General features: G+C 42.7%; 1 protein-coding gene across 1 annotated transcript; it reads left to right on the forward strand.

Annotated features, from left to right (window-relative positions):
• LOC138604644 (myelin protein zero-like protein 2) lies at positions 1-27471 on the forward strand. The gene is made up of 5 exons (XM_069676599.1): positions 1-236; positions 20529-20698; positions 21071-21281; positions 22619-22790; positions 24160-27471. The coding sequence occupies exons 1-5, from the start codon at positions 182-184 to the stop codon at positions 24317-24319; spliced, it is 768 nt and encodes a 255-aa protein (XP_069532700.1). The 5' UTR covers positions 1-181; the 3' UTR covers positions 24320-27471.
• The last annotated feature ends 321 nt before the right edge of the window (positions 27472-27792 follow it).

Below are 27792 nucleotides of genomic sequence, written 5' to 3' on the forward strand. Positions count from 1 at the left end.
TCTTTGGAGAGAAAAGGTAGAGGAGAGGGCTCAGCGTAACTTCATGATTTTATCCCTCCCGAAAGGTGATCCATAGACTTATCGACGGAGTTTCCAGTGACTGTAAGTCGGCGGAGGAGTTTCAGTGGGTTAGTTTTTGGCTCCTGGTCTCGTGGTAATCGGACAGCCTGCAGTCCATCCAATGTGCGTAAAGGGGCTCTATTTCCTCGCCGTCCTGTGTGGACTCGCAGCTTCAGGTGAGACCCCGGTTTGGTGTGAGTGGATGAACCGAGGGATACAATTATTTTGAGTCAATTTTGGTGGTGTATTGTTTAACACTTTGGGGAAAAAACAGTATAGTGTGATGTTTCCAATGTTACATGTTTTTAAAGAGATACAATTGTTTTCACTGCTCGATGCTGATAAGAGTAGCCTCCACATGAAACAGTCCCAAACATAAATTTGATCAAAATAAAATGAGCCTCCACAATCATAATTAGCTATGCCTGTATCTGCCTGGCTGTTATTTTTAGCATGAGAGCTTTCCAAACGGAACTATTTTCTTTTCACATCCCAAGAGTGAACTTAAGACACAACAGGATGAGCCTTTAGAGATGCTCCCGGCAATCGAGTCTCAGAGTAAAATAGAGACGTCCTTGATTGTTTGTCCATTAGTGAAAGCTCCGCAGGGACCCCTAACCTCCATCTCTGAGAGCCCGTCGTGCGTCACTGGGAAGTGGAGAAGTTAGAACAGTGGCACCGGGAAGGTCGCTGAAGAATTCCTGTAAAGGCGATAAAACCAGCCAACTTCTGGCAGCACAAGGACTCTAAAGTAGGCCTATTTACCGGCATCGAATCCTTGATGTATTGTTTTTTGGTTTCATGCAAGCTCAGTCATTTCCTGCCCTCTTATGTGCGTCCTGCTTACGTTTAAAGAGACCGTGGAGTGGCCCACTGGACGCTGCTTCCCGTAGAGAGCGATCCAGGATGTCGGTGGAATAATGTCTGATAAGCTTATGGAAACAGACACTAATTGACTGTATCTTACTGTTATAGCTGCTCCCATTAAAAGGCAGCTAATGGAACATGTTTTAATATCACAAATTGGCAGTGGCAATTCATTCAGAATGTTTAACCTTGAAGTAATCTGCGTCCATCCCAGTTAACTGGATTATATTGATTGAACATGTCCATCTACTGCCAAAGCACCATGTAGGGATTCACTATAGTAGCAAGCTGCTTATGTTTACAAGGAGCATGTGCCTGCGGGTCAGTAATAGCTCAGACACAGGCTGACAAACAGAGCAGGAGCGTGGATAAATATACCATGTGGATATGGAGGGACAGATAATCAAATAACAGCATGAGGATGAAGAAAGGAATGCTGGAACTGATTAAGCTCCGCACCGTTTCAGTTCTCATGTCTGTTTTGCTGTAATCACTCCCATTGCCTTTGGCTTTGTTGTACTGGCAAAACAGCCCACCATGATGTGACACGCCAGCGCTCGTATCATTTTCACGAGACATTTTGTGGCGCAAAATAATTCAGATTTATTCCTCTCTTACCCATCCCTCCTCCCTCCAGGTACACACATCTACTGTGACATTAAAACAGCACACACTTTTACACATTTACCCATCAGCCCTCCACTCCTCTGACATGCATCGCGTTGATCAAAGACGGTTTTCCCACACTTGCTGCAAAGAGCCAATCTTTAAAGAGATATGATATCTCCCAAACAGAATAATCTCTCTCTCTCTCTGTGTTGATGCCGCTTCAAACGTAATTGCAGCAAGTGTTGCACTTGTGAAAAGCTTTCATCGCTCTCAGAAGATGAAAACACTACTCCTTTGTGTATTTTAAAAAATGTGTTTGGCAGGAGTTTTTAAAAAATACTATAAATTGTAATTTGTGTCAAGATGCTTCTGGGAGTAATGTGTCGGCTTCTAACATCACCAGAATGGAATTGCTTTCGAGAACATTTGTGATCACAACCAGATTTGGATTTCTTTTTCTGCTAGTGCTGCAAAATGAAATGTAGTGTTTCATAAGTCTCTTGGAGGTGCAGGGACATTAAAGTCTTCTTTTTGCATAGCTTTTAGAAACAGTTAATTTGTTACGCGTCTCCTTAAAATGTTAATAATGCACTGCTTAAAAGTAACCCACAGATGACATTGGTTGTCTTTTCTGCTCTGTGTGTGAACTGTTGCACCCATAGACTTTACACTGTATTTAGTCAATGGTTTAACCTGCACGGTGGTGCAGGGGTAACGCTGTCGCCCTCAGCTAGAAGGTTCCTGGTTCGAATCCCAGTTGTGGAGGGGCCTTTCTGTTTGGAGTTGCATGATCTCCTTGTGCATTTGTGGATTCCCTCCAGAGTGGTTGTATGTGTCTCTGTGTCAGCCCTGCGATTGACTGGCAGTCAGTTCAGGGTGTACCCCTCATCTCACCCAATGACAACTGGGATAGGCTTCAGTCCGCCCCGCGACCTAGAACAGAATAAGTAGCATAGATAATGGTTGGATTGATGGTTTCACCTCAGACATAGGGGCATGCCTGGGTTCCCCCTGGGTACTCCTGCTTCCTCCCACGGTCCAAAGACATGCTTGTTAGGTTCATTGGTGACTCTAAATCGCCCGTAGATGTGAATTTGAGTTGTTGTCTGTCTCTATGTGTCAGCTGGCAATCAGTCCAGGGTGGACCCCTCCTCTCGCCCAATGACGGCTGGGATAGGCTCCAGTCCCCCCGCGACACCAAACAGGATAAGTGGTATAGAAAATGGATGGATGGCTTCACCTTAAAGTTGCAACAATTAAAGTGCAAACAAATAACGGGAAAAAACCTCTTTTGCTGGAATATGATAATCAGCCTAATATTTACCCCAAGGGCTGCACAGTGGTGCAGTGGTTCAGGCTGTAACCTTACAGTTCGTAGGTTCCTGGTTCAAATCCCAGTTTTGTCGTAAGAGGCCATTCTGTGTGGAGTTTACATCTTCTCCTCGGGTACTCCGGCTTCCTCCCACAATCCAAAGACATGCTCGTTAGGTCAGCCTGTGACTCTAAAATTGCCCGTAGGTGTGGGTGTGAGCGTGAAAGGTTGCCTGTGTCTATGTGTCAGCTCTGTGATTGACTGGCGATCAGTTCAGGGTGTAACCCCGCCTCTCACCCTATGACGGCTGGGATTGGCTCCAGCCCCTCTGCGACCCTTCACACAGCACAAACTAATAACAAAATAACCTCTTTTGCTGGAATACTATGATACGCCTTATATTTGCGCCAGATTTTCACTGTGTCAGTTTGAGGCAGTTTAACTTAACACAATTATTTTTAGGAAGGTCTCAAAAGTATTCTGATACAGTAACATGTTGCAAGACAGGACCGAAAGTTCAAGGACCCCAAAAACGAACGAAAATTGCAGATTATCTTTGGGCTTTTGGGTCCCTTGCTGCATGTGGCTTTGAGTGTATATGTGTTCTCTTTGCCTGGAGAGAAATCTACGTTGACAAAGTCAAAAATAGCTTTTGTTTGTGTATACTCATGATTGTGTGGTTTGGTTAAACCCCTTCAGAACCTCATATTGTTGTCTTGTTTTGAGCTGTTTGAGCTGTCATCCTTACCAGACTTCCCTTGCAAAATCTGGATTTTTAAGCAAAAAACAAACATGTTTGATAGACAGAATCTTCTGTTCTCCGTTGTTTGGTAATATTTTTATATATGTATATACATATATATATATATATTTGTGTAAAAGATAATGTAGTTTGGAAGCAGCATATACTTAAACATATCTTACACGAGACGGCAGATTAAAGAAGGAAACACTGAAAACAAACAGCAGATTAGTTTTAACTTGGACCAAATCTCTGTCATTCTCCACTGTTTTTATGAAACACAGAGTCGACAGGCGGCTAAAAGTCGTTTCTTAACATTCCCAATCCCCTGGTGTAATGACAAATCTGTCTTTGACTGTAACAGACTTTACTTCCTTTTGTTTTCCTCTAACATTTTCTTCCTCAACAAGGAGGCCTTGAAAAAAAGTTCCACGGCTGACGTGTGCCAACCTGTCCTGACTTACAGGTTTAGCAGACACAAACACATGCACACACGGCCTAGCAGCTTCCACTCGTTGTTCAGGCTTCACTTTAACAGTGCAGCTTCTTGATTTTGTCGCAGGCATGTAACAGTTACTTCTCTGCCACGTCATTTTTAATCTCACCGCAATAATAGGTCAGCAGAAGAAAGCACTGCTGCGGTTTCAGACATGCTGCGTTGTGTTGACACTCCTAGGAGGACGTCTGGCCTTTGTTTGGGGGATTGCCTGGGGGCGTGTAGAGCCGGCGACAATGACGCGCTCTCATGCATAAACACGCCGATCCCGAACACAGCGAGCTTAAGGTGCATCTGTGAAGTGTTTGAGTGTGAAGGCGAGGCCCTCCCTGCGTAATGTTTAAATCTTCCCCTCCAAGTGTAAACAGAGATTTGAAAATACATTCCTCGTTGAATGGAAAGTGTTTGTGTCCCATCCGGTTTTTGAGTGTTTGTGCACACAAATGGTCAGTGCTCCTCTGAATCAGTGCAACTGCAAATAGAGCATATCTGTGAGCACGGCTTTCTGTTTGTGCAGTCACATTCTTACATAGTGTGTTGGCTGGTCGCTCGTTCTGAAAACTGTTTAGATCTACGGCAAACAAGTAGATCCTCCAGTTAAAACAACATCCCCACTAGGTTTACAGCATGTGGAATGAATCAACTGTTTCCATTGAGTATCAGTTGTTTTCCTAAGTCTACTTATCTGCACAAAGCCAGACTTAGTTAAATATTTAGAATAAAAGCAGAGAAGTCATAGTGCCAGAATTCCAGATGCTTGGAAAATACTCTGTTCTCTAGAGCTCCATCTATTGTTATTTAAATCGCTGACTCATGAATGTGAACTGTACAGCAGCTACTGATCCGGTTTGCTCAATAATTATCTGACACTGTACTTAGCAATTACAATGAATGAGGGTGTAAGCTGAAGAGAGAAGGGGTGGCGCTTGTGGGCGAGGCAGGTGAAGGACTGTGTGCATGTGTTTTGGTCCCACTTTTGCCCGTGTGCCCTAAAGCACATGTGATTTACGCATACAAGAGTGCTTTTCTTGTTTCCGTGTCGTTGCATCCTGTTCAGGGTCGCGGCAGGGCCGAGGTGGGGAACTGCCTGGACTGAGCACAGCCATTCACGCTAACATTCATACAGGCATTTTTAGAGTCATCACTTTACCTATAACGAGCATGTCTTTGGACTGTGGGAGGAAGTTGGAGAGAACCCATGCATGTACGGGGAGAACATGCAAACTCCAGATAGAAAGGCCCCTTATTTTGGGGTGCTGGCTTGGCTCAGTTGGTGGAGCAGGTGCCCCGTGTACGTATGCTTCCGGTCTGCATTCGGTGCATGTCATCCCCCACTCTCTACTCCCCGCGTTTCCTGTCTCTCTTCAGCTGTCCTATGTAACAAAGTCAAAAAAAGAAAGGCCCCCTTCATCCAAACCAGGATTGGAACCAGGAACCTGCTAGCTATGAGGCAACCGTGCAGCTATATGGCCTGTGTCCACTAACCACTAACCATTTTTTTCCACTGGCAGCGCCCACAACCTAAATTTCAGAGCACTTCTCACCAGCGCTTACTGTTGCTAGGCTACGAAAGTTGTCTGGCGGCATTTCCAGTGATCGTTAAGGCAGTTTTAAATTGCTCTGTATGCTTATAAATATTATCTTTTATTCAGTGACATTTTACAAAGAAAGGAATTGGTCCTGGTGTTAGCAGCAGCTCTACACCTGGAAATTGGACCCTAGAAAAAACGAAACGATTCTCCTCCGCCATTGTTGTTGACAAAGTTCATATATGAAGTTCCGCCCCTTCTTCATTTGATGGGTCGGTGAGGTGACATTCACGAGCATGGCGGTGTTCCCAAAGTTGAACTATTGTCAACTGAGAGCGCTGAACTGCATTGGCTTTGTATAGAAAATAGGCAAAAAACGCTGTCAGTGGGCACAGGTCCTTACAATTGTAAATCCTTGATATAAACAATAGCAACACGTGGAAGGAATACAGCTAATTTTAGCTTTTTTTTGCCTGTATTTTTTGCCCCTTTCTGTTATTTTGGTCTGGCTGTGAGTTTAAGTGTCCCACTTTAAAGTAAAGTGTATAAAGTCTTGAAAATGTAATGAAATTTTGGGACTCATACGAAACAAATATACAAAAGAATGTTCAAATTTCATGCAACAAAATGATTTGTAGAAGCGAATTTGTTTGAAGCTCCAAAAGTTGTGCATTCAACGTCCTCCAAAATGCAACTGAAAATCATCTGTCATGACACCCTTCTTCCCTGGCTTGTCCAAAGTTTGTAAGACAGATGTGCTGTTGTAAATTTGACGTCTCTTTTACTTTAGAGTGAGACTTCTGCTGACCAGCTGCCACTGTGGACACAAGTGACAATTACAGCATGAGGCTAAACCTTACTGCAGTAGTAGCTGAAGAAAATGACTTCATAATGTCAGACACACACCAATTTTATTTTAAGTTTGAGTCAATAGTGTACATAAGCCACTCTAAGCTATAGCTGTCGCAGCAAAACCACCTAATCTGCCCAGGACGTGGAGCATGCAGCATTTGGCAGGGAAGCAGCAGTTCCAAAGCGACGTCTCTGTCTATATGTCTGCAGGTATAGTTGAGTGTAGGTCACCTGTGTTTTTGCAGCGCTCAGAGCCCAGCACACAATCACTGTAATTACACAGGCACTCGTCGAGTGAAACACGCAGCTGTGTAGAAGTTTAGTTGGCATAGAAACAAGTTTCTTTCTGAAAGTGGAAAAACAAGTTATTTCTTCCTCCAAAACTTGCATAATTCCACTTCCTTCAGAGGCAAAGACAAGTGTTTTTTAAAGGTCAAGAAGTACTTTAACAGATCTTTATTTCCTGAAAATGGAGGTGGGCCTCTTTAAGGTTGAAAGCAAAGAGCAGAAGTCAATACCTCCTCCTCCACTGTGTGGTTCCTCATCAGTGCAGCCAATATGTGGCCGGCTGCTAACTTATTCATCTTGCTAAGGAGCAGAGGTGGGTTCACTCTGACTCATACAACTGCAGGACACAAAACATACGGCCAGTCAGTCCTCGTAGTAAATATGTGAAACCAAGGCTGTCTTTTGAGGGTAGGAGCATCCTGCCAACAGAAGTCTGTGGGGGTGTGTTCAATTGAAACGTTTGCGGCGGACCCCCCCCCCCTCACAGGAGTTTGTAATCCCGTGGTGAAGTTGTTGAGTCAGCTGCGAGGTGGGAGTGGAAGAGGTTTGATGGATTAAACTCTTATCCTCACTCACCCACCACACGTTTCCCCTGGACACCGCCGCCTGATGAATTACAATTGGCCTGGAGGAAGCAGGAGGGAGAGGAAGAAAGAGCTGGAATAAGTGATTGATGCTTGGTCTGTGTTTGGACTGACCTTTAGAGTGTGTTCAGAAAATTCTAAACTTTGGTACATTTCTTACGCCTATGCATTTAAAAACGTCACAAGAATTGGAATATGTGATGTTGTAATGCAAAGAAAATCTGTTTTGTCTCCTTAAAAAGAATAAATCAAACTAATGACAGATATTAGATTTGCTGTTCCAACAGTGGGTGTCTGGTGAATCTCTCCAGTAGGCTTATGTTTTATACTTCAGCTCTACTTGAGGTTAAAGGCCTGAGCAGGGAGAGTCACCACGGATGAAAGAAAACAGTGCCACCTGCAGAAAGTCAAACTTCCATCCAAGGAAGGTCCCACTGTTTTTGATTAAGAAGGGATCTGTTGTAAGTATGCAAAGGGGGGAAAAAAGAAAGAAAGCAGCAGTCTTAAGCCTCTTTCACACATGCACTGCACTCTTTCCTGACATTGTTCAGGTGGGCTAAACGCAAACAGACAAATTTTTCACCCTGATTTTTTCCTGCCAGCCTCCTAGTAAAATGTCTACAAGACGTCGCAGCAGGTAACAGTCGGAAGCATTAACATCAAGTCGGTAATCTCTCAATCAGAAGGTTGGGGGTTCGATCCCTGACTGCTACAGTCCACATGTCGACGTGTCCTTGGGAAAGACACTGAACCCCAAATTGCTCCAGAAGGCATAGCCATCGGGTATGAATGTGCATAGATACTGATAGGAGATAGGCACAATATATGAATTTCAGTCAGGACCATTTTGTCAAAATAATCTTTATTTACTTTGTACAAGTTACATTTGGCGGTATGGTTCTGTTCTGGGACCCCCTGCTCACACCTTCCTGCCCTTCATGAGCCATCATGAACGGCTATAGCAGGGAGCTCAGCGGCAAAGACCCCCCGAACAGAACAGCGTGAATGACAGTTAATTTTAAAACGATTAATTTTGGAGACAGCAGCATGATAGGAGGAGCTGGGGTGGAGGTGGGTTTCAAATCATCCAGTAGAGGAAGCAGCAAAGGAAGCTGGGCTAAAGCTGTTTAAATAGAGAGCTCTGAATGTAATTTTCCAATAGAAAGCAAAGGGGAAGTCAGCCGAGCCATCAGCTGATTGAGGATTGGCTTGGCTCGCTGTTGACGGCTAATATAGAGCTTGACGTCGTGGCCTGCCTGAACTATGCTTGATGTGTGTGTGTGTGTGAAAGGGTGAATGTGGCATGTAGTGTAAAAGCACTTTGAGTGGGCTGAAGACTAGAAAAGCGCTACAGTCCATTCACCATCATGCAACCTATGAGAAACCAACACATAACATGATACACAGCAAAGTTGTTCGCAAATCGGAGAGATGAAGAGATTCAGGAGCTTCTGGCTGTGTTTGCCAGTTGCGGGGATTGCAGCATACTTTTTCATGTCCTGTCTCCGTCTAATGGGGAAAGTCTCCTGCTGTGAGGGACACATGTGAAAGGGCAACTCCAGAAAATTCCAGGGGCAGACTGCCTTCAAATGTTTGGGAAAATTCTCAGGCATGTATGACACAGACAAGATCCGAAGAGAGGTAGGAAGTATGCTCTAGTATGTGCATGAGTTTCCTTTTATCTTATTTGACATGACCGCAAGTATGTGTCTGCCTAAATATGACACATATGTGTGATTGCTGCACATGTCAGTTCAAGAAAAACATGTCCATAAATCTATTAGCTTTAACAGCCTTCACTCAACTGGAAAGGCTTCCATTCATCGACATCAGTGAGGTTTGGCACCGATCATAACGTCTGGGGCCAGTTTCACAAAGATATTTTCGGCTGGTCTGTCGTGTTTGGCTAGTCTTCATTTTGCTTTATTTTAAGCCCCAAATAAAGCCACCCAATTTAGGATATCATTAATCCTTTTTATTTGCCCAATAAGGGAACAATCTTTTATGTCCTTGTTGACACTTGAATTCAAAGTATTTATTGTCATGTTTGATATTTTTTTCTATTTGGCTTGGTTTTCCCTGGAAAATGTCTTTGTAACTTTGGGATTGCTCCAGAATCCTCCAGAGAGGGTGATTGGCTGTAATTTGCCATCTCTCGAAAACCTGTACACCTCCAGGGCCATGAGGCGTGCAGGTAAGATTGAGGCCGACCCCAGGACCAAAACCTCCCATCACGGGAACAGTTTCTTCCCCTCTGCTGCCAGCCTCGTCAACAATTGATCTTATTCTATTTAAGTCTTTTACTAAGTTTTATTCTAGTTCTGTGTTAATTTTTCTGCACCAGAATCGACAAAACAAATTCCTTGTATGTGTAAACCTACTTGGCAATAAACCCCGGTTCTGATTCTGATTCTGAGAAGGCAAAACATTCCTGCTAGGAAGAGCTGAGCAGTTTGGAGCATTTGCATTGCCATGTTTTTTTACTTATAAGTGGTAACCCACCCAAAACTCATTGCCAGGTAGTCCAAGAGAATGAAGTATATTTGTTCAAAGGATTAATTAAGATAGCTGTGTGAAGTCTGCCAATTGGCCAGATCCAAGCCAAAGTCAATGTCTATCTTAGTAAAATTGGCACTTGGCTTGCACACACCAGTAGGTCAGTTCTTAGGCAAATTTGTAAGCAAAGTTCTTCGACACCGACTGGAGAATCTTTATCTTTGCAAACCCTGCTTTGTGTGCTGTCTCACTGTCACGTTCACGCTTGGAAAGGCCTTTCACAAGCTGTTGCTTCAAACCCATTATTGTCTAAATATCACCTTTAAGTGGAACTAAGCGGACCAGACTATGAAAACAGCCCCAGCACAAAAGTCCAAGAAAGTATGTAAACACATACTTGGACCGTACATTGTATTTGCTTATTTTGGCACAACGGCATGTTCATGACTGGGTGGAACGGAAACACGTATTGAGAAAATGCACAGGGCAGTATGTTCAATCTCAGGGTTTTCCTCCCATTTAACCACTCAACACTCGCCCTCTCCCTCAATTCTGAGTCCTCCCGTTCTGTGAACACCCTGTTACCTGAACCTGCTATTCCCAGCCATCAGTCCAGCCCTGCATCAAAGACCGGCCTTGTTAAAAAAAAAGAGAAGAAGAAAACTAACCTGGGCTTGTGAAAGCGCCCACAAAGGAGAGAAGAGGCTCTTTGTAATCCTCTGAGCTCTTTGTGTATTTGGTCCTTTCGTAAGTGTTTCCTCCAAAACCGGTGCAACAGAGACTCGGGTTTCTTCCAGTGGTCCCTTTGTTTCTGAGGAATAATGAAGAGAGGAAAGGCACAAACACACACCGTCTAGGAAATAATGTAATGAAACCAATTTCCTGATTCAGAGTGTCGTGCCAAATGCTTGATTTCTCCTGCAGAGTTTACCCCCCTGTTGTTTTGTCTGGGAAGACTACAAATCCCCTCGGAAAATGGAAAGTCCAGGGGTACAGTGTTAACTCTTAAACAGTATTGGTGTCCCCATGGAGTCCAAATATCACCATATTCTATCCAGACATGAACATATTGTACAATTATACTGGCTAAAAACAACCCTGTGCTTTCCCACAGCTGGTTTTATAAATATGGATATTTATGAGCACCTGCATCAACAGGCCTTCATGCTGAGAGGCCGAGGTGACACGAAAACTTTGACATATGCTGTGTTTGTTCATTCTGGGGATCGTTTTCAAGACATTCTAAGGAAATATCTAAAATACCAGAGGATGTTTGCTAAGCAGTTATGACAGGAGTTCAATATACCCAACATGCCTCTTTGCAGTGTGAAACACACCCTGAATGCCCTGAAAACAAGTTGCTGGAAAAACTACCATTGGTAACTAAGAAGAATGAGTAAATCTCATGTGACAGACGGTCCGATATTAAGAAAATTTAATTGAATACTGGTGGAAAGTTGGGTCATGGTCTGAGAAGGAAGTAGTAATTTTTTGGTGCACAAATTAGATCAGCTCATTGTTGTTCAGCCTTGCAGAAGTTTACACAGTTGGAATGCATAATAATAAAAGTAGCATATATTATTGAAGTCTTAAGAATTGTTAGCTAACCATTTCCATTAATAGTTTTGTCCAACCATGATTCAGCAACTGATACTTGCTTTGGTGGACCTGTTGATGTGCCTTAGTTAGCAGTTAGACAGTTAGCATGGATCTGTAGTAAGGGTGATACTCGAAGAGTTTAAAGGTTGGTGGAAGCTGCCAATGTTAGCATGTCCAGCTAACTAGCCTACTTCAAACAGATATAACTGAGGGTTAATCGAAGGTCAAGTAAGAGATCATCAACAAATTTGTGAGACAACAGGTTATGTTAATAAATAAGTCCTGCTCATGATGGAACATCCACTGTTTAGTATTTCCTTAGCTGATTCTAGATGCCATTAGAATTATAGCTAGCAGCAATATCCTCCCTTTGTTTGGATATGGGCAAGTTTGTAATCCAACAAACCCAGCCAGACAGGTAGTGAAATGTTTGCAAAACAAACATTAATTAGTCCCATAAACCCAATATGAGAAGTGGAAGTAGCTCCTGTTTAGTAACCGGTTGGTTTGGGAAGCATGGAGGTTGGCATTTTGGTCGTCGCTATTTGTTCCTTGGTGCAAAATGTGATCATATTTGGACAAGAAGGTGGATATGCTTTCCTATCGATCCTGGTTGAAAATTCATTGTGTTAGTGTGTGTGTTCTACTCTAATTGGGACCATAATTTAAAAGATTAATATTTCGCTGTTTCGAAGAAGAAATGAAAAAATTGATTGAGACAATGGAATCATCAGGAAAATGTTTTCTGAGGTAACAAATAAGGTAGGCTCAGTGTTTTTTAGTTGAATAACATACTATTGGACTTCTTTTAGCAAACTGTAAGCACACAAGTTTAAGGCACTTCTGCATTTTTAAAACCAAGAGGCTATGTCTCTTGACTTGAATTCAAGATGGTAGAGGCAGCCGGTGGAGCTCCGGCTACACTGAGGAAGTCACAGATAAAACCAGAGATTTACACGGCTATCGACGGTAAAAGTATAGTGGATGATGAACTTTTAAACTTTCTAGTCGTCAAAATGAAGACTCTAAGCCAACATAGTTTTACTGGCTGTTTGGGGTCGGAGTGGATTGAGAGTTCTTTTTGAACTCTGCCCACCTCTACACTCAATCATTAAAGCCTTTTCTCTTGTAATGCTAACCGTAAAAGCACATAGGTTGAGATAATACACACAGATCTAACCCCTGACTTGCTAAACAACAATGCTATTCCTATGTCGTCCCCATGACTCAACAACTGCAGATGATGCATTTTTAAGTGAGACCTGTTGGCTTTAGCAGACATTATAAGCACAACTTCATGTATGTAGGTCAAGTAAATTTTCAGGATTTTCAGAATCTTTTAGGAAATTGGCTGGCGTGCATTTTCAACGCGTTAATTTATTTATGCTAAGCTAATGTTAGCTTAACAGTTGTCAGCTAGAAACAAGAAGCATGACTATCGTGAGACGGTTAGTCGAGACTTAATCCTGGTTAGTATGGAACAATATTTGAGCTATAGGAGAATAAAAAACGACTTCTACCATCCCTTTTTTAACACTTTCCCAGTACGTGCATAGACATACTTTATCTGACAATGACTTAAGACTATAAAGACTCTTAAGCATGGTAGAGGTTATACATTTAGAAACCTGAGCACACTCATTGACATAGGGTGAAATATTATATGGGTAGGTCAAACACTACTTGATATTATTTCCTCCTCTTTGGAGGGCTTCTATACAATCTTGGGACGACTGCCAAGCCAAGCAAACCTAATCACACTGGAGTGGGCTTGGTTTGATTATTTTACGGTAGATTAAAGTATTTGCCCACTTAGGCTTCAGCCCAGCCAATGGACCATTGTACTTTTTTACCAAGTAGTGATGACATGTAGAATAGAGTGCATTAAAGGTTCAGCAGTTTCATTTTAATCGTGATATATTGGACATATTGACAGATATTATGGCCTATTGCCAACACTGTTACGTGTAATAGAGAATGTGTGTTGTGTGTGTTTGTGCAGACAATAAGCCCCCTGAGAGACGCCAGACACGACACACACGATGAACACGAGCATAACAATGGAAAATAATCTTTTACAACCTATTGCAGCAACTCCAGATGCTATATCTGTTCATAAATAGAAACATCCGACCTTGACATAAAGGTACACACATATACATATCCAGAAGTTTGTCTAAGATAGGAAGCTGAACAGAGGTGAAATCCTGTCGGGAAAAGTCATTAGATGTTAATAGTTTAAAGTTCAAGCAATTGTGCAGAAGAGTGTCGGCACACCTCACACGATAACTCTAATTAAGTCTTGGGCCCTTTTCCTCTGACGCCATACATCCTGTTAAAGTAGGGAATCTGAAAACCAGATTAACCACTTCTCGACTGATTCACTTTTGTCAAGACAATGGTTTGTTAAAATCCAGAGAGAAATCATGCCGTATTTCAAGGTCAAACATTATACCCATGAGGTGCTGACACCTAAGTCACATAGCTAACTTTAGCAATCAACCACTTTCTATCTAGCGTTACTGTTAGCTAACCGTTAGCGAGGAATTTAACCATTTCACAGATGAGCCCGTGTGCAGTCTCGCGACATGCTAGTTTAGACGCTACAACAACTAGCCCGTCACCACAGATTTCATTTCAACAATGAAGTAGCACTAGTGGTTAATAAACTAATGTTTCCACTGCTCTTGCTGTGTTCACTCATGTCGATGATGTTTTATCGTCTGGGGGACGCGCTGTAGTTAAATAAACAAAACATACTACGGTAGCGGGCTAGGACGGCGGTTAACCGTCGAACCACAAGGGGGCATTAGTGTTTCGCCACAGTTAGAATAATTCCGTACCGTGACAGTGGAGGGTATTTTTAGCTATGAAGTAGATGTCTCTAGCAAACGCTACATAGATGAAGAATCTTAAGGCAAGTGACGATTTTGGATGTCAGAAGTGTTGTGGTGCAGGCTACAAGACATTGGCTGTAGGCTACAAATAACAACAGGCTGTGTGGAGAGCAAAAGGTGCAGAAAGCAATCTGCCTTAATGAAATCCCAGCTCCCATCGCTTCTCATCTGCGTAATTTAGCTTTAATTAATCTCTATAAAAAGATATTGGCATGCAAGTGCAGCTAAAAAAATGGCCTTTGTCTCTCAACTCCATTCTTGCTTCGAAGGTTGCTAGTCAGACTGTAAACAATGTAGCCCATGGTCAGAAGTTCAAAGTATTGGCTGTCTCCAGAGGACACTATTATTGTCAGATAATAGCCAATTGTTCTGAGATTCTAAAGTGGTTGAATGCCAAAGTAAGGTGATGTATAATGGCAGCTAATAAGTTATCTTTAAATACAGCCTAATATCTTTGATTGTCATTATCCATAGTCTTTTTTACATGCTGATCACCTGGAAGCTGCGAAATAACAATTTCCCAACCTTGAACACAGGAGTACAACATAACTGCGTTTGAGCTTCCCAACCTGAGCGTTGTTGTTCTTATACTGTTCTGCAAGAAATCTGCAAGAAAGCTGAACAATGTAGGCCATATTCGACACATAATTAGGGCACATTTACATACTTGTCTTCATTCTGGCCCTGCCCTCCTCTGTGGGGTACATAACTCCCTCTTAATAAGCCGTGGAAGCTCTCTCCTTCCATCTCTGCATGCTGGGTGTGGTCGCTTATTGCCGGACAGGAAGTTCAGTCATAAACAAGTGAGCCACTCGGACTGGACGGGAGTAGCAGATTGCTGGGACAGACACGCAAGAAAACAAACAGTATTATCTTATCTCCTCCTTACAGACTGCAATTATGTAAAAGAATACATTTTCCTACTCCATCCACACAGCACTCACTCCTTCATCTACTCAATCACCCTGCTCTTGTCCATCACTTAAACTCCTTTCTGCTTGTTTATCGCTCTTCCTCTAAATGAGTTAAATTCTGCGCTTTTAATGTCTTTTCCATGTAATGGCACGCATCCTCCTTGGGAATTAGTGCATGCTAATGACCATTTAAATAGTGATCACTTACTTTTAGCTGCAGGGACAAATTAGTACTGTAATTGAAGCACTGTACATGGCCCTAACTGTTCTGTCATTCCGCTAATACCCATTTTGCCTTCAAAAAAGGGGTAATTAACCTCAATCCTTAATCAGCGCAGCGTGTGTCAAAGGACGACGTACATGAAAGCGTTTTTAATTTTTTGTTGTTGAAAGGAGATTAGCAACGCTTATTTAAATTCATGTACTGTAAATAGACTGGTTAAGGGAAGAAATTTGAAATGATGTGTTGTGTCCCGGAGGACCTGCTTTCTCTCCTGATACATGAAGCATGATGAATCATTTCAGCGTGAGCTTTTCAACAATTTGTCGGGGGAGGCTATGCATTGCACTACTGTTTATTGCTCCGCTTATCTTCTGCGTGTGCTCTACTGCTCTTGATGCAGAGTGATTTGATGAGTAATTAGTGTTATTACAGAGATTTACCCCTTCTCTTCTATGTATAAACCAGACTGACTGCAGCTATCGCAGTGGCTGTATGCAGACTACAGCACTGCATCTGGCTTAACGCTAATGTCACCATGCTAACATGCTCATGATGAACATATTGACATGATTTTGCAGGCATGTACTTACCATGTTTTCTGTCATAACTCAGCATGTTGGTTGCCAGTGGCGTACTCAGGCTGTTTGAGGGGCAGGGTCAAAAATGAAATAAAAAAAGGGCACCAGTTTTATGCCATGGGGAACTAGTGGGCAGAAAGTTGTGATGCGAAACAACAGCAGGGGCAACTAGGGTCAACTATAGGCATCCCATTAGGGCACATTGTCTCATATGTAGTAGGTGCGGAGGCTAACTAATTCCAACATGTATCAATTATCCACTGGAAGGGCACCCAATTAAATTTTATCCACTGCAAGGGCAGCTGAGAGGGCACTTTATCGTTTTTTATTTACTACAGGGGCATCCATGAGGGCACTTTTGCTGCATTTGGGGGCATCAACTTAGTGGCCATCCAGCCAGTACTTTAAGAAACATTTCACCAAATACTTAAACCTCATTCGGCAGCATTTACACGGACCTGAATATTGCACTTATAATTTGTATAATACCCCATTAAGAATAAAAACTAAAAATACTTTGCAGTAGGGCTGCACGATATATTGTTTAATAATTGCAATAAGGAATGTGCGCATGTGCGATAGTCACATATGTATGGAACAAGATGGTGCACCTATCAAATGGCCATCATTATTAGCCATGTTGATAGCATGGCTACAAAACATAACTTCCTAGCTTAAAACTTGTTCTTGGCTACTGCAGTTTGGTACTTGTAATCATTTCTGTGAGACAAAAACTCTCTGCTCTCACTCCTCCTCCCCACTTCCACCCCCACCCCACACCCCTCTTTGTCTTTGTCAAACTTCACATGGAATATGGAAAATGTGACCTTTCACTGGTGGCTCGGACTCTTCTGCTGAGTTTTTACACACACACACACACACACAGAAACACACACACACACACACACTCACTCGCAGGGGAGCCAAGCAGGCAGTCATTACTGGCTGGACTGATACAGCCAGCACTGATGTTATCTGCCTAATGAATATCCCTCGCACCGGCAGTTTAATCCACTCACTTCAGTGTCTCCACCACCAGGTAGGCGAGGAAGCAGGAGAAAGGTCACAGAGGAGGCTTGTTCCCTTTGAAGTTCTTCCATTCTGTAGAAGAAAAAGTCTAATACTCTTTTAACTTATCTACCAGTGAGTTAAAATTTGTTTTAACCCTTAACTGCATTAAAAAGAAGAGGACGTAGCAATAGTTTGTGACCCCCAGTGTTTTGGCCTTTTCCATCTTATATTTTGGGAAACGAAAGTGACCATATTTGGAAGATACGGTAAAAGGACTGTTCTTATATAGCGCTTTTCTATATCTCTGAGCCACTCAAAGTGCTTTTACACAACATGTCACATTCACCCTTTTACACATAGCAAAGGCCTAAGTGCCAATCACTAATCAGGATCCATGCCTTTGGAAACTTTGACATGTGCAACCAACCTTTCCGATTGAGAGACAACCAACGACCACTGAGCCACAGACGCCCCGTGGTGGATACACGTTGTTACGTCTCTATTCCCGGTTGCCAGGACGCCATGGTTGCGACTTGTCAATCACAGATAGACACGCCCTTTAAACATACTCGGCTTTAAAGTTGCTTTTACTCAAACTAGGACCATCATTTACTAAATCTAAATTAATGTTGTATTGAAAAAGACCTGAAACTAACTAAGTTGAGAGCTTAAATTTGTTAAAGAATTGTTAACTGAGGTAAAGAATCAGTTGTTTTCGTAAAATCAGACCTTTTTGTAACTTGTGAGTCGCCCTCTGCTGGTCATTAGAAGGAATGCCAGTTTAAAACACTTCAGTGTATGCTTTACTTTTGAAACCAAGAGGCTGTGTCCACATCTTATGCAGTCTTTGATTTTTACACTTTGAACATATTTCTAAGCAGAGATGTATTGATGCAAGTTGAAGTACCTGAAGGCAAAAATGCCTCTAAAAAACAGAGGACTATACTGCAGTGACATGTTGTTTTATTCAAGAAAAATACAACTGTAAGTCTGACAAAAAAGAACCTGCCACTTTACAAAGACGGACATTTCTTGCAGTGTGAACTTCCTCACTCCTCCCAGGTTTCATCGGCCTCATTTAAAACACATTAGGCTGTTGGAGCGCTGTCAGGGCCCGGTGATGAGAGAAACGCCTGTCTGTTTAATGCTGTGCAGGGGCCGTTTGGTCGGCCCTCTCTCTCATCCCCGGCCCACAGGAAACCCTCTCCAGCCTGATAAGGAACAGAACATGCTGCCCAAGGAGCCAGGCCCCTGCTGACAATTTCCCAGCTAGCTCCTGCTTTAATGCGCACTGTATTTATAATGCAGGGGGAACGGTATGGCCCAATTTGCCTTCCTGGACTTTCCTCACTTGTATGTCTGGAGCCTTAAATTGCCTTTCAATATAGGGCAAACATCCAAGATGTTATCCATTTTGCATCAGACTAACAGTTTATTCCTGCTGCTAGCTGGTTGCTTCAACAAAAATAAATTATGTCAGAGTAAAATTGAGGCCTGGGATGACACATGCACTCAAGTGTTTCTGATAGAGCACTTACCAAGTGCTTGTTCTGCAGGGTCCTCATATGGAGTGTGCAAATGAAGCTCGGACAATTCTGTGTTCTCTGATGCTGCTCGCTCTGCAGACAGATGGTCTGCTGTGTGCCTGGGCACAGACTTTAATAAGGCAAGACATGGCTCCTGATATTGTAAGGGTATATTCAGCTCTATCTATAAATAGACCAGGTGAATTGGACTAGACAGCCTGCACACAAACTTCCACAGAGATTTAGCCTCGTACATGCTCAGTGGGTTGCTTTAGAATAAGGCTGGATCTACCTCGATAAATACGAGTCTGCAAACCTGGGAAGTGGGAGACATAATCCGCTGGTTCTTGACGTGATGTTGACTGGCTGCTTCAAGCATGTCTCTGTCTGAGACGTTGCAGACATGTGCTTGTGCGTCTTTGCATGTGTATGTGTGTCAAAGCCAAATCCATTCTGGGGAGCTCCATCCATCATTATGTGGAGGAGCCAAATCGTTGCCAATATCCCTCTCCGCTCTTCCAGTCCATTCATTTTCCATTTAATAGGTCCACCAAGTACTGTAAAGATTGATATAGTCCATATCCATATAATATACTTCACACTGTCAATTTCAGCCCTCTGTCTGAGCGAAAGCAGTGCAGCCAAAGTGGCTATTATTCATCAAGTGTCACAGACTTGGCCTCCTGGGGTCCGTTTCAGAAAGGAGGTTCAACAAACCCTCAATCTAACCCCGGACTGTGGTTTGACTTACTCTGAGTTAAATTCGCTGGCTTTTTGGTTTAAGAACAGCTGATCAGAGTTAGTTCAATCAACTCTGAGTAGGTTCAGCCGGAGTTAAGTGCGAGCACGCTGACTGTAAAAAGCCAGCATTAATGGAGCCCAGATACCACGATTCACCATGGCAACGGAACACAAAAAGAGGTCCTCCTACGTCACACCAGTGGAGCTCGAAATCCTCATGTGGACGTTCAGCGAATACGAGCATGTTTTTAGAAAAATAAAGTAACACGGCAGCAGCTGCAAAAGAGAGAGAAGCGGCGTGGGAAGAAACTGCTGCTCGAGTAAATTCGCAAGTTTAAACTGGTCTATTTATTTAATACTTAATCACGACCGGAAGCTAAAATTTATATTAACTTAGGAGCAATCCAGCGGGAGAAAAACGTACATGGAAGCAGTTTAAAATAAAATACCAGAACATCATTCAAAGGTGCGGCTCAGGCAGAACAGGCTCATGGCTGAACCTCACTTCAATCATATTTTAAATATTAAACTAATGAAATATCATTCAGTGGCTGTTTTAATGTGCATCAGCTTTATCCCTAACATGATGCTGACTTTTTTGATTTTTTTTATCATAATTATAAAAGACTTTTGCAAAGGGGTCAGAGCACCACAGAGACGCAACGTTTATGTTTTAATTCGGTAACCGCTCAAACAGGTGTGAGACGGGCTGAATGAATGAGGAAGTCAAATGAGGGTTTTATATTCTAGAGGGAGGAGACAGAGCGAAACTCTGAGTTTCCTGAAGACAAACCTGCTCCGGACCAGGTTAGGTTCACAGACACAGTTACCCCTGACGTGAAATCAGTAAGATCTTTCAGGATGTTGTGAAACAGACCCACTCACTGATTGCAGATCTTTCTGCATATGGTCCAATTTGTGGGATTCATTATATGTTTTTATATATACAGTGCTAGGGGAAACATAGAGTTAGAGATTTTCCTTGCAGCAGCACTGCGTGGGCAGAGGCAGGGTCACTGGGTACACAGCTTGGACTAGGCAGAAATGTACTGATGAGTGTGAATTCATGCCGTGTCTGTTGCATTGTATTTGTGTATGTATTCATCTCTCTCTTACAAACCTTTTTTATGCATAGATTTTTTCTTTGTGTGCCCTGTAGCCTGCTTTTGAAGTAACCTCTGTGCAATATCGTTGTATTTTGCAGGCGTGCTGCGGGTCAGCGGGATGCGTATCTACACATCTGGGGAAATGGAGGCAGTTAACGGCACCGATGTCCGCCTAAAGTGCACATTCCAGTCTTCTTCCCCAATCAACCCCAATTCAATCAGCATCTCTTGGACCTTCCGACCTCTCAAGCAAGGCCGAGAAGAGTCGGTGAGTGTATGTGTGTGTCTGTCTGTGTGTGTGTTTGAGAGAAAGTAAGATCAAACCTCCAACTTTCCTCATTGTGTCAGGGAGCATCCGCCCCCTCAGCCAACTAAGAGAGGAGTCGGTGAGTCATCAGGCTCCTTATAGAGCGTCAAGACAGCCTGTGTCTGTGTTTGAGTGTGTGTATGTGTGTTTGCATATTGAGAACAGAGAAGAAAAGAAGCAGCAGGTCTGGGTTTTTTGATTGTCTTCCTTTCTGTGTGACAATAAAATATCTTCCTTCCCTAGACTTTGTATTTTCTTGCTTCTAACTGTGACAACAAACAAATAAAACCCATTATTGGACCAACAAATCTACTCATCTTTTTCCAATTTTAGGTGTTCCACTACCAGCAGCGACCCTATCCTCCTCCGGAGGGTATTTTTAGGAAGCGCGTTAGCTGGGCTGGCGACATCATGGGCCGCGACGCCTCCATCATAATCCAACAGGTCAAGTTCACCTACAACGGCACCTACATCTGCCAAGTGAAGAATCCGCCAGATGTCCACGGAGCGGTTGGAACGATTCAACTCCGCGTGGTCACCACAGGTCAGCAGTTTGATCTGCAGCATTGCATTTCTTCATATATTTAACATTAATATAATCTGGTTTTATATGTGTCTCTGAGACGGACAGCAAATTAAAGTGTATTTAAATGTCACAGAAACTACTCCATTGGAATCAAATGAAGCAAACTTTAGAGTGGACGCTGTGTCGTATGATGTGGAATAAAATTGGTATTATAGCAAGGACACATTCTTATTAAAACAGCATTGAATTTAAAATTACCACAACAAAACAAAGGCTATTTTCAAAGTGATGTAGTGGTCCAATGCATACATGCAGTTGGGAGCAATTGTGCATTAAAAAAGCTAGTTGGCTTGAAGGTTATGCCATTGTGTTGAGCTTTTTCCAGCTCCTTCTTGTATTTCAAAACAATGGCTACTGAAACTAAATTGGCCATGTTGGAATTGGAGTGAATAAATGATGAACAACAGTAACTGAAAACAGCTGAAAATATGCCCAAACAATACACCCTCACGTGGAAGCCAACTGGCTGTAGCAGCAAGCTACATGCCAGCGTCAAGAACCATTAGCTGTTTTGTTCTCTACTTTTGGTGGAAGGTTACAGGGCAGACAAATCCCAGCTTTAGCAGTCAATGTAGTCATTTACTTACCTCTCTGGGAATATTCACATCAGGCCTTGGTTTAGATTCAACACATAAGTCTAATATGGATTGGCTCACCTGGCGCTAAGTGCTAATGTTAGCATATTAACTTGCCTACTTGCTGATGGCTTACATGCTTTTGTTTAGAGGTATGTAGTGTTGTCCATATTCACCATCTTAGACTAGCATGTGTTACAGCTGCCGTTGAGGCTGATGGGAATATCATTGTCACTTCTGCAAGTATTGGACAAATGTAACTTTTGACCTAATGTAGGTACTAAAGGAAAGCATTAGCACCATTACACAAGAATCTGTGTATATTTTAAATGTGATCCAAGGATATCAAGTACCAATCCATCTAGCAGTTTATAGCCTAACATGTCGCTGGCACCACAGGTTAAGTCCTAATCATCACCAAAGTCATCTGCATGCTCTTGGGATAATGATTGTATGCTGACATGCCATCACAAAAGCTGCACCATTCACATGTCTTAGTAGGTAGAGCAGGCGCCCCATATACAGCTTCTTGCTGCATCAGCCACTGGTTCAACTCCGACCTCGGCGCCTTGGTGCATGTCATCTTCCCCCTCCCCACACTTCCAGTCATATCCTCACTGTCCTATCAACAAAGGCCTCCAAAAATTAACTAACATAGGCTTTTGTATATAACAACTTACACACTCATTCTATATCCATGTGTTTTCCTCTCACCTACAGCCTCTTTCTCCGAACTTCTACTGCTGGCATTGGCCATAGGGGGCGGCATTGCCGCTGTGGTCATCCTCCTCCTCGTCATCGTATCCTGCAGGCGGTGCAAGAAGAGAAGGCAGAGACAGCATGAAGACAACGAGGAGGCTCCCCGAAAAGAGAGAAAAGACCCGACCGCGTGGTAAGACCGAGAGTAAAGACAGAGGGAGAGGAAGATGGGGATGGAGAGAGGAACGGAAGAATCGCACACTTCCTCTCTCGCTGTCCTTCTAACTCTGGGGATCCCGTTGGTGTTGGTGGTCCTTCTTGGGGGGCCTGGGGCTTTCTCCCTACTGGACACTTCACTTCCACCTTCCTCAGTCTTTGGATCCCAAATCTGGACGAGTTGATGGGCAGCTTATCATTAACCAGAGATAAATTAAGAATGTGCCTTTGTGTAGAAAGCTGTAGATATCAAGCTTTAACCAGTCTGCTGTGTATCTCTTATATCCCCGTGTGCCTTTCATTTCTGAAGGGAAACAACTGTTTTATCAGTTCATCTTTTCCTGTTCAGCTAAATGGGCTTCCAAACACATTTCCTGTTTAGAGTAAATGTTTGATGATGAAGAGTTAGAACAATGGTGTATTTCTGCTGTTTACTTCCTGACTAATACGTTTCAAACCCCAATGTACCAGCGAAGAACAAACCACATGTTGGATATATTATTTTAGCAAACAATAGAAAGTGTGGAACAATGATTCCTCGCTGCTATTGAAATTTTGTTTTAATTACCAGATGACGGGAAACATTATAAAACCCAATACAAAGCAAGCCTTATTCCACTGGTCACGTTGTATCAGCCGTTTAATGTGGTTTTTCTGACGGGGTGTACATTTCTGTGTTGTTTCACTACTGAAGCTGTATTTTTTTTGTATATTCTTTGGTGTCCTGATATTGAGAAATAATCAAGGTGCTATCAAATAACCAAACCCGATGGAGAGCACTTGTTGGAAACAGACATTACAGTACTTTTGTAAAAAATATAACCACCAGCACTTCATTGAATTCAGCAGCAATTTAGGCAAATCTCTAAGCAACAAGTAGCCTCTCTGATGGCTGATTGTCTGTTTTGAACAATGAGCTATTATGTTCTTTACAACTTTTTGATTTCTGGGTGTGCGGGACATCTTTGTTTCTCTCTTGGGTTTTCAGATCTCTCTGCAATAGGCGCTTGTAACTGGTAACCGTCCAATCTGTGTTGCGGTGACTCTGGAGTACATTAGCCAATGCTCTCAACCAAAACCGGACGATACAGAGTCGTTGTAAAAAAAGGCAAAGGAAGCAAATATTATAACCCCAATCACATACACATATTGATCCAACCTTCGCTCTCAATTTGGACCATTTAACCCTGTGTGATGCTAACCCTTTGTCCCTGCTGCTGTGTCTGTGTCGTCTTTGTCCCCATTGTCTGTGACTTATGCACATGCATGACCATAAATAATTCATGAACGTGTCATGCATGAATTCATCTCCCTGTCCCCTCTATGTGTGCGTGTGTGTGTCTCAGCCACCCGTCGAGGGCCGTACATCTTTACATGTCAGAGACGTCCGTAGAGATTGACAGTTCAGACGGCATGATCTCGGAGGCCAGCACCAAAAGCGCCAGCTCCTCGGAGGACGAGGGCCCGAGCTCAGACGACGAAGACGAGGATGATGACTCCGACTGAGGAGGTGGGGAACAGACAGAGAGACAGAAACGCTGATGCGATGCCAGCCAGGAAGCTCGCTGGATGGATGCCCGGATGGCACACATGGAGTCCACGGTTCTGCCGAGGGGAGACTAGGTGACGAGAGCGCTGCTGCTGCTGCTGCTGGTGTGTGGAAAACAAGCACATTGGTAAAGAATGGGAGGAAAGAAAGTTATGTATGGGTGTCTCCCAACAAGAACAAAGATCAGAGCAGCGCTTTTGATGCTTTAAAAAGGGATCAAAAGTAAAGTTACTTTTAAGTGAGTCTTCACTCATATGCTGGATAAAATCTGCATGGCGTCAGAGGTGTGGATGACTTGGCTACTCTCCTTAAAGGAAAAAGGGCCTATTTGTGTTCGATAATTGTTTTGAAAGTCAATACCACAAATTAGCTGCAACATGCAACTAAAAGAAGAAGGTGCTTTCTGCCATGATGAGCCATACAAACCCTCTACATTTAGAACCTGTTAGATTATCCGTCATATATTAGTTTTTTAGTAATCAGGAATAACATAGCTCTTGCATTTCAGTCAGTTTCGCACACTATTATACCACTTGCAAGTGTCAGTGCACTTTGTAGAAAGCAGTTTCATCCTCAAACTGTAGGCTGAAGGGCTTACGTCACAACAGATTAGTCAGATAAAAAAGAATGTGACGCTGCTGTCTTTCAGTCTGAAGGCCAAATACTTGATCAGTCAGCAGGCAAACACATGCCTGCACCTGTCCTGTCCTGAGTGTTGTGTGGGAGCGTGCAGTCAGATCTGAAAACCCTTTGATTGCGAAATGTCCTTGAGGGCCTTTTTTTAATTCTCTCTCCACGTGCCTGTGAATGCACCACGTCTACTAACTAATGATTGTAATACCTGTCTTTCTTTCTTTTCATGACAGAATTTTGTACTTGTGATGTAATACTGAGCAATATTATTGTAGATCTTTCCTATTTTTTTTTTTTAGATAATGCCAGAAGTATTTTATCATGTTGTTTATAATGTCACTGTGTTTGTTATAGAGCTTTTATAAAGAAAAAGATTTTCTAATAAAAAATAACTTTAAAGCTACTGTGAGGAAGTTTCGGTTTGTTGATTTTGGCGCCCCCTGTGGACAAAGCCGTACCTCTTAAGTGGTGTTTTTTTAATAAAAACAGTCATATGCATCACTCACTTTAAATATTTGCCCTGGAAAATGTAAACAAAGGCAGCGCAAAGTTAATCGCTTTGTCTGACACCTACCCCCCGCCAGCAGCTTCAGGCATTAAAAATAACTATAAAGAAATAATCTTGTTGCTGATGGTCTGGTTTGCTTTCGTAGGTCATAAAGAGACATCAGAATTCATTTCAGCCTGTTTCATAACCTGATAAAAACTCCTCACAGGAGCTTTAAATCTTTACCACATTGTCTTACGTAAATTGTACCACTCAAAGGTGATCTAAGGAGAGTCTTGTTGAACCATGAAGCAAATGATTACACATAACTTGGCATGATTTAGTAGAGCCCATGTATTATGTAAGAGATAATTCTTGTTATCTATCATTTATTATGCATCGTTATCTTTAATGCACTACCTCCGGTTGTGTGCTTACTGTGTGTCCGTCTGCAGAGCTCCTAGCTTGTTTACCTGTTAACATTCCTGCAGTGGATCGTTGTTTAATTTGTGGCAGGTCTAATATGCTAATGCCTGCCTTTTTGACTTCAGTATGGGTTTGCTTGTTTGTCGGATGAGACTGGTCATGACTACGAATACTTTGAATCTGTGTGTGCATGTGTGTGTGTGTTGGTGTGCATTGATCAAAGTCCCTGTGGGTGCAGCTTTAGTTACTGACTGACAGAAAGCATATGTGAGAGGGGGCCGAGCAGGGTTGGCTAACACTAAAAAGAGGAACAGGCAGGGAGGGAGAGTCAGGCAGGGTCTGTTTATCCAGACTAAACTATTACATTTGGTTTCAGAGAACTTCCACCAGCATTGAGCTGATACAACAACAGTGGAGTTGAAATATAATGCTGTTTGTATCACCAAAGCTTGCGTTTAAGTGATAATCTGTTAAGTCACTATATTTCGCCGAATGAGGTAACACAATGGTGATTGAGCCTATGGCTCCCTGTCCCCTTTGCTTTTGCAGTATTACAGACTGGGTGTCTGGTGCAAAAAATCACAAGCTGCGCCCATAGTGACGCATTTTCCATCAGCCAGCAGTGGTTGGTCTGCCAGAGAGGGTAGGTGGAGCTAAGCGCCTGCTTTTCCGGTCTCTGCAAGTGTTGCGAGTAAACAGTAATCTACCATGGCTGAACAAACATAGAAAAGATGGATGACTACAGATACAACTTCAAAAATAAGTGAAAATCCAAAGTAAAAGAAACAAACTCGACGCTCAGATGAAGCAAACAGTCTAAAAAGGAAAGCGACCGCCAGCGAGGAAAATCAAGAGTTACAACTGGAGCCAACCGCGGACGTCACACATGCGACACTGTCTGGATATCTGGGAAGTGTGCCGCAATTACCGTTTATCGCCATAGGTGCCGCCAAAGACAATGAAACTGAGATCTTCGAGATAACCACTTTAACCAGACCAGGCTACAACTACAATTAATCTAATATGACTGTCCAGATAGACACCTTCAGGGCTTATTTGAGGCATAGTTTGTAGATTATAGTGTTCACTATGACAGTCATAAAGGTAATTTAAAATTTTGTAGATGTAATATGTAAGATTCTTTTAGCACAGAGTTTGAACATCCAAAAATAACTATTATAGAAAAAAGCTGATATACCCTTCCTCCAGGGACAGCATCACTGAATAGACCAGAATGCAATGCAACACACTGAACGCTTTCTATTTTGAGTGAAGGACATGACTGTTTTCTTGACTGTTACTATGCTATCATCGCTGGCATCACTCCCCGCACACAGACAAACAGAACCACATCTGCATGCAGCAAGTTTACGCCTGTTTTCTTGTGGGAGCCAAAGGCAAATTTAGGAAAGTATGCTAGGGGGGGGGGGGAAGGGGAAATAAATCAAACATTCATTGCTACTGAGCAACCAGCTGGCACACAAAGCAGATGTAAGCTATTTTTTTCTGATGCCTCCACTTCTTCCTGATGAAGGTTACCAAATAAACATTCTGAATGCTCAACAGTACTGATTGGAGAATTTTCAGCTTGAGTCCAAACAGATTTTTCTGCGTAAACATCTGTCTGTCTTACTATTGCGTGTCCAGCATAATAGCAGGTATTGTGAACCAAACTCCTGGGAGAGGTTTCTCAATCATTCCTTTTACATGACTCACTTCAGAGGCCATTCTCTCCCACAATATGCTCAGACTATTTCCAGAAAGGATAGATTAATCCGGGCTTTGTGTGATGGAGAAAAAGGAGGTAAACATTGTGAGCAGTCTGAGGAAAGTCGCTCTCTTACACCTTTTTCTGTCTTGCTTCATCTCTCTCTCCTTTCAGTC

This window comes from Semicossyphus pulcher, unplaced genomic scaffold (genome assembly GCF_022749685.1).
Source record: "Semicossyphus pulcher isolate SPU_LCO1_2020_fin unplaced genomic scaffold, fSemPul1.0.p SCAF_26, whole genome shotgun sequence".
Taxonomy (NCBI): Eukaryota; Metazoa; Chordata; class Actinopteri; order Labriformes; family Labridae; genus Semicossyphus; species Semicossyphus pulcher.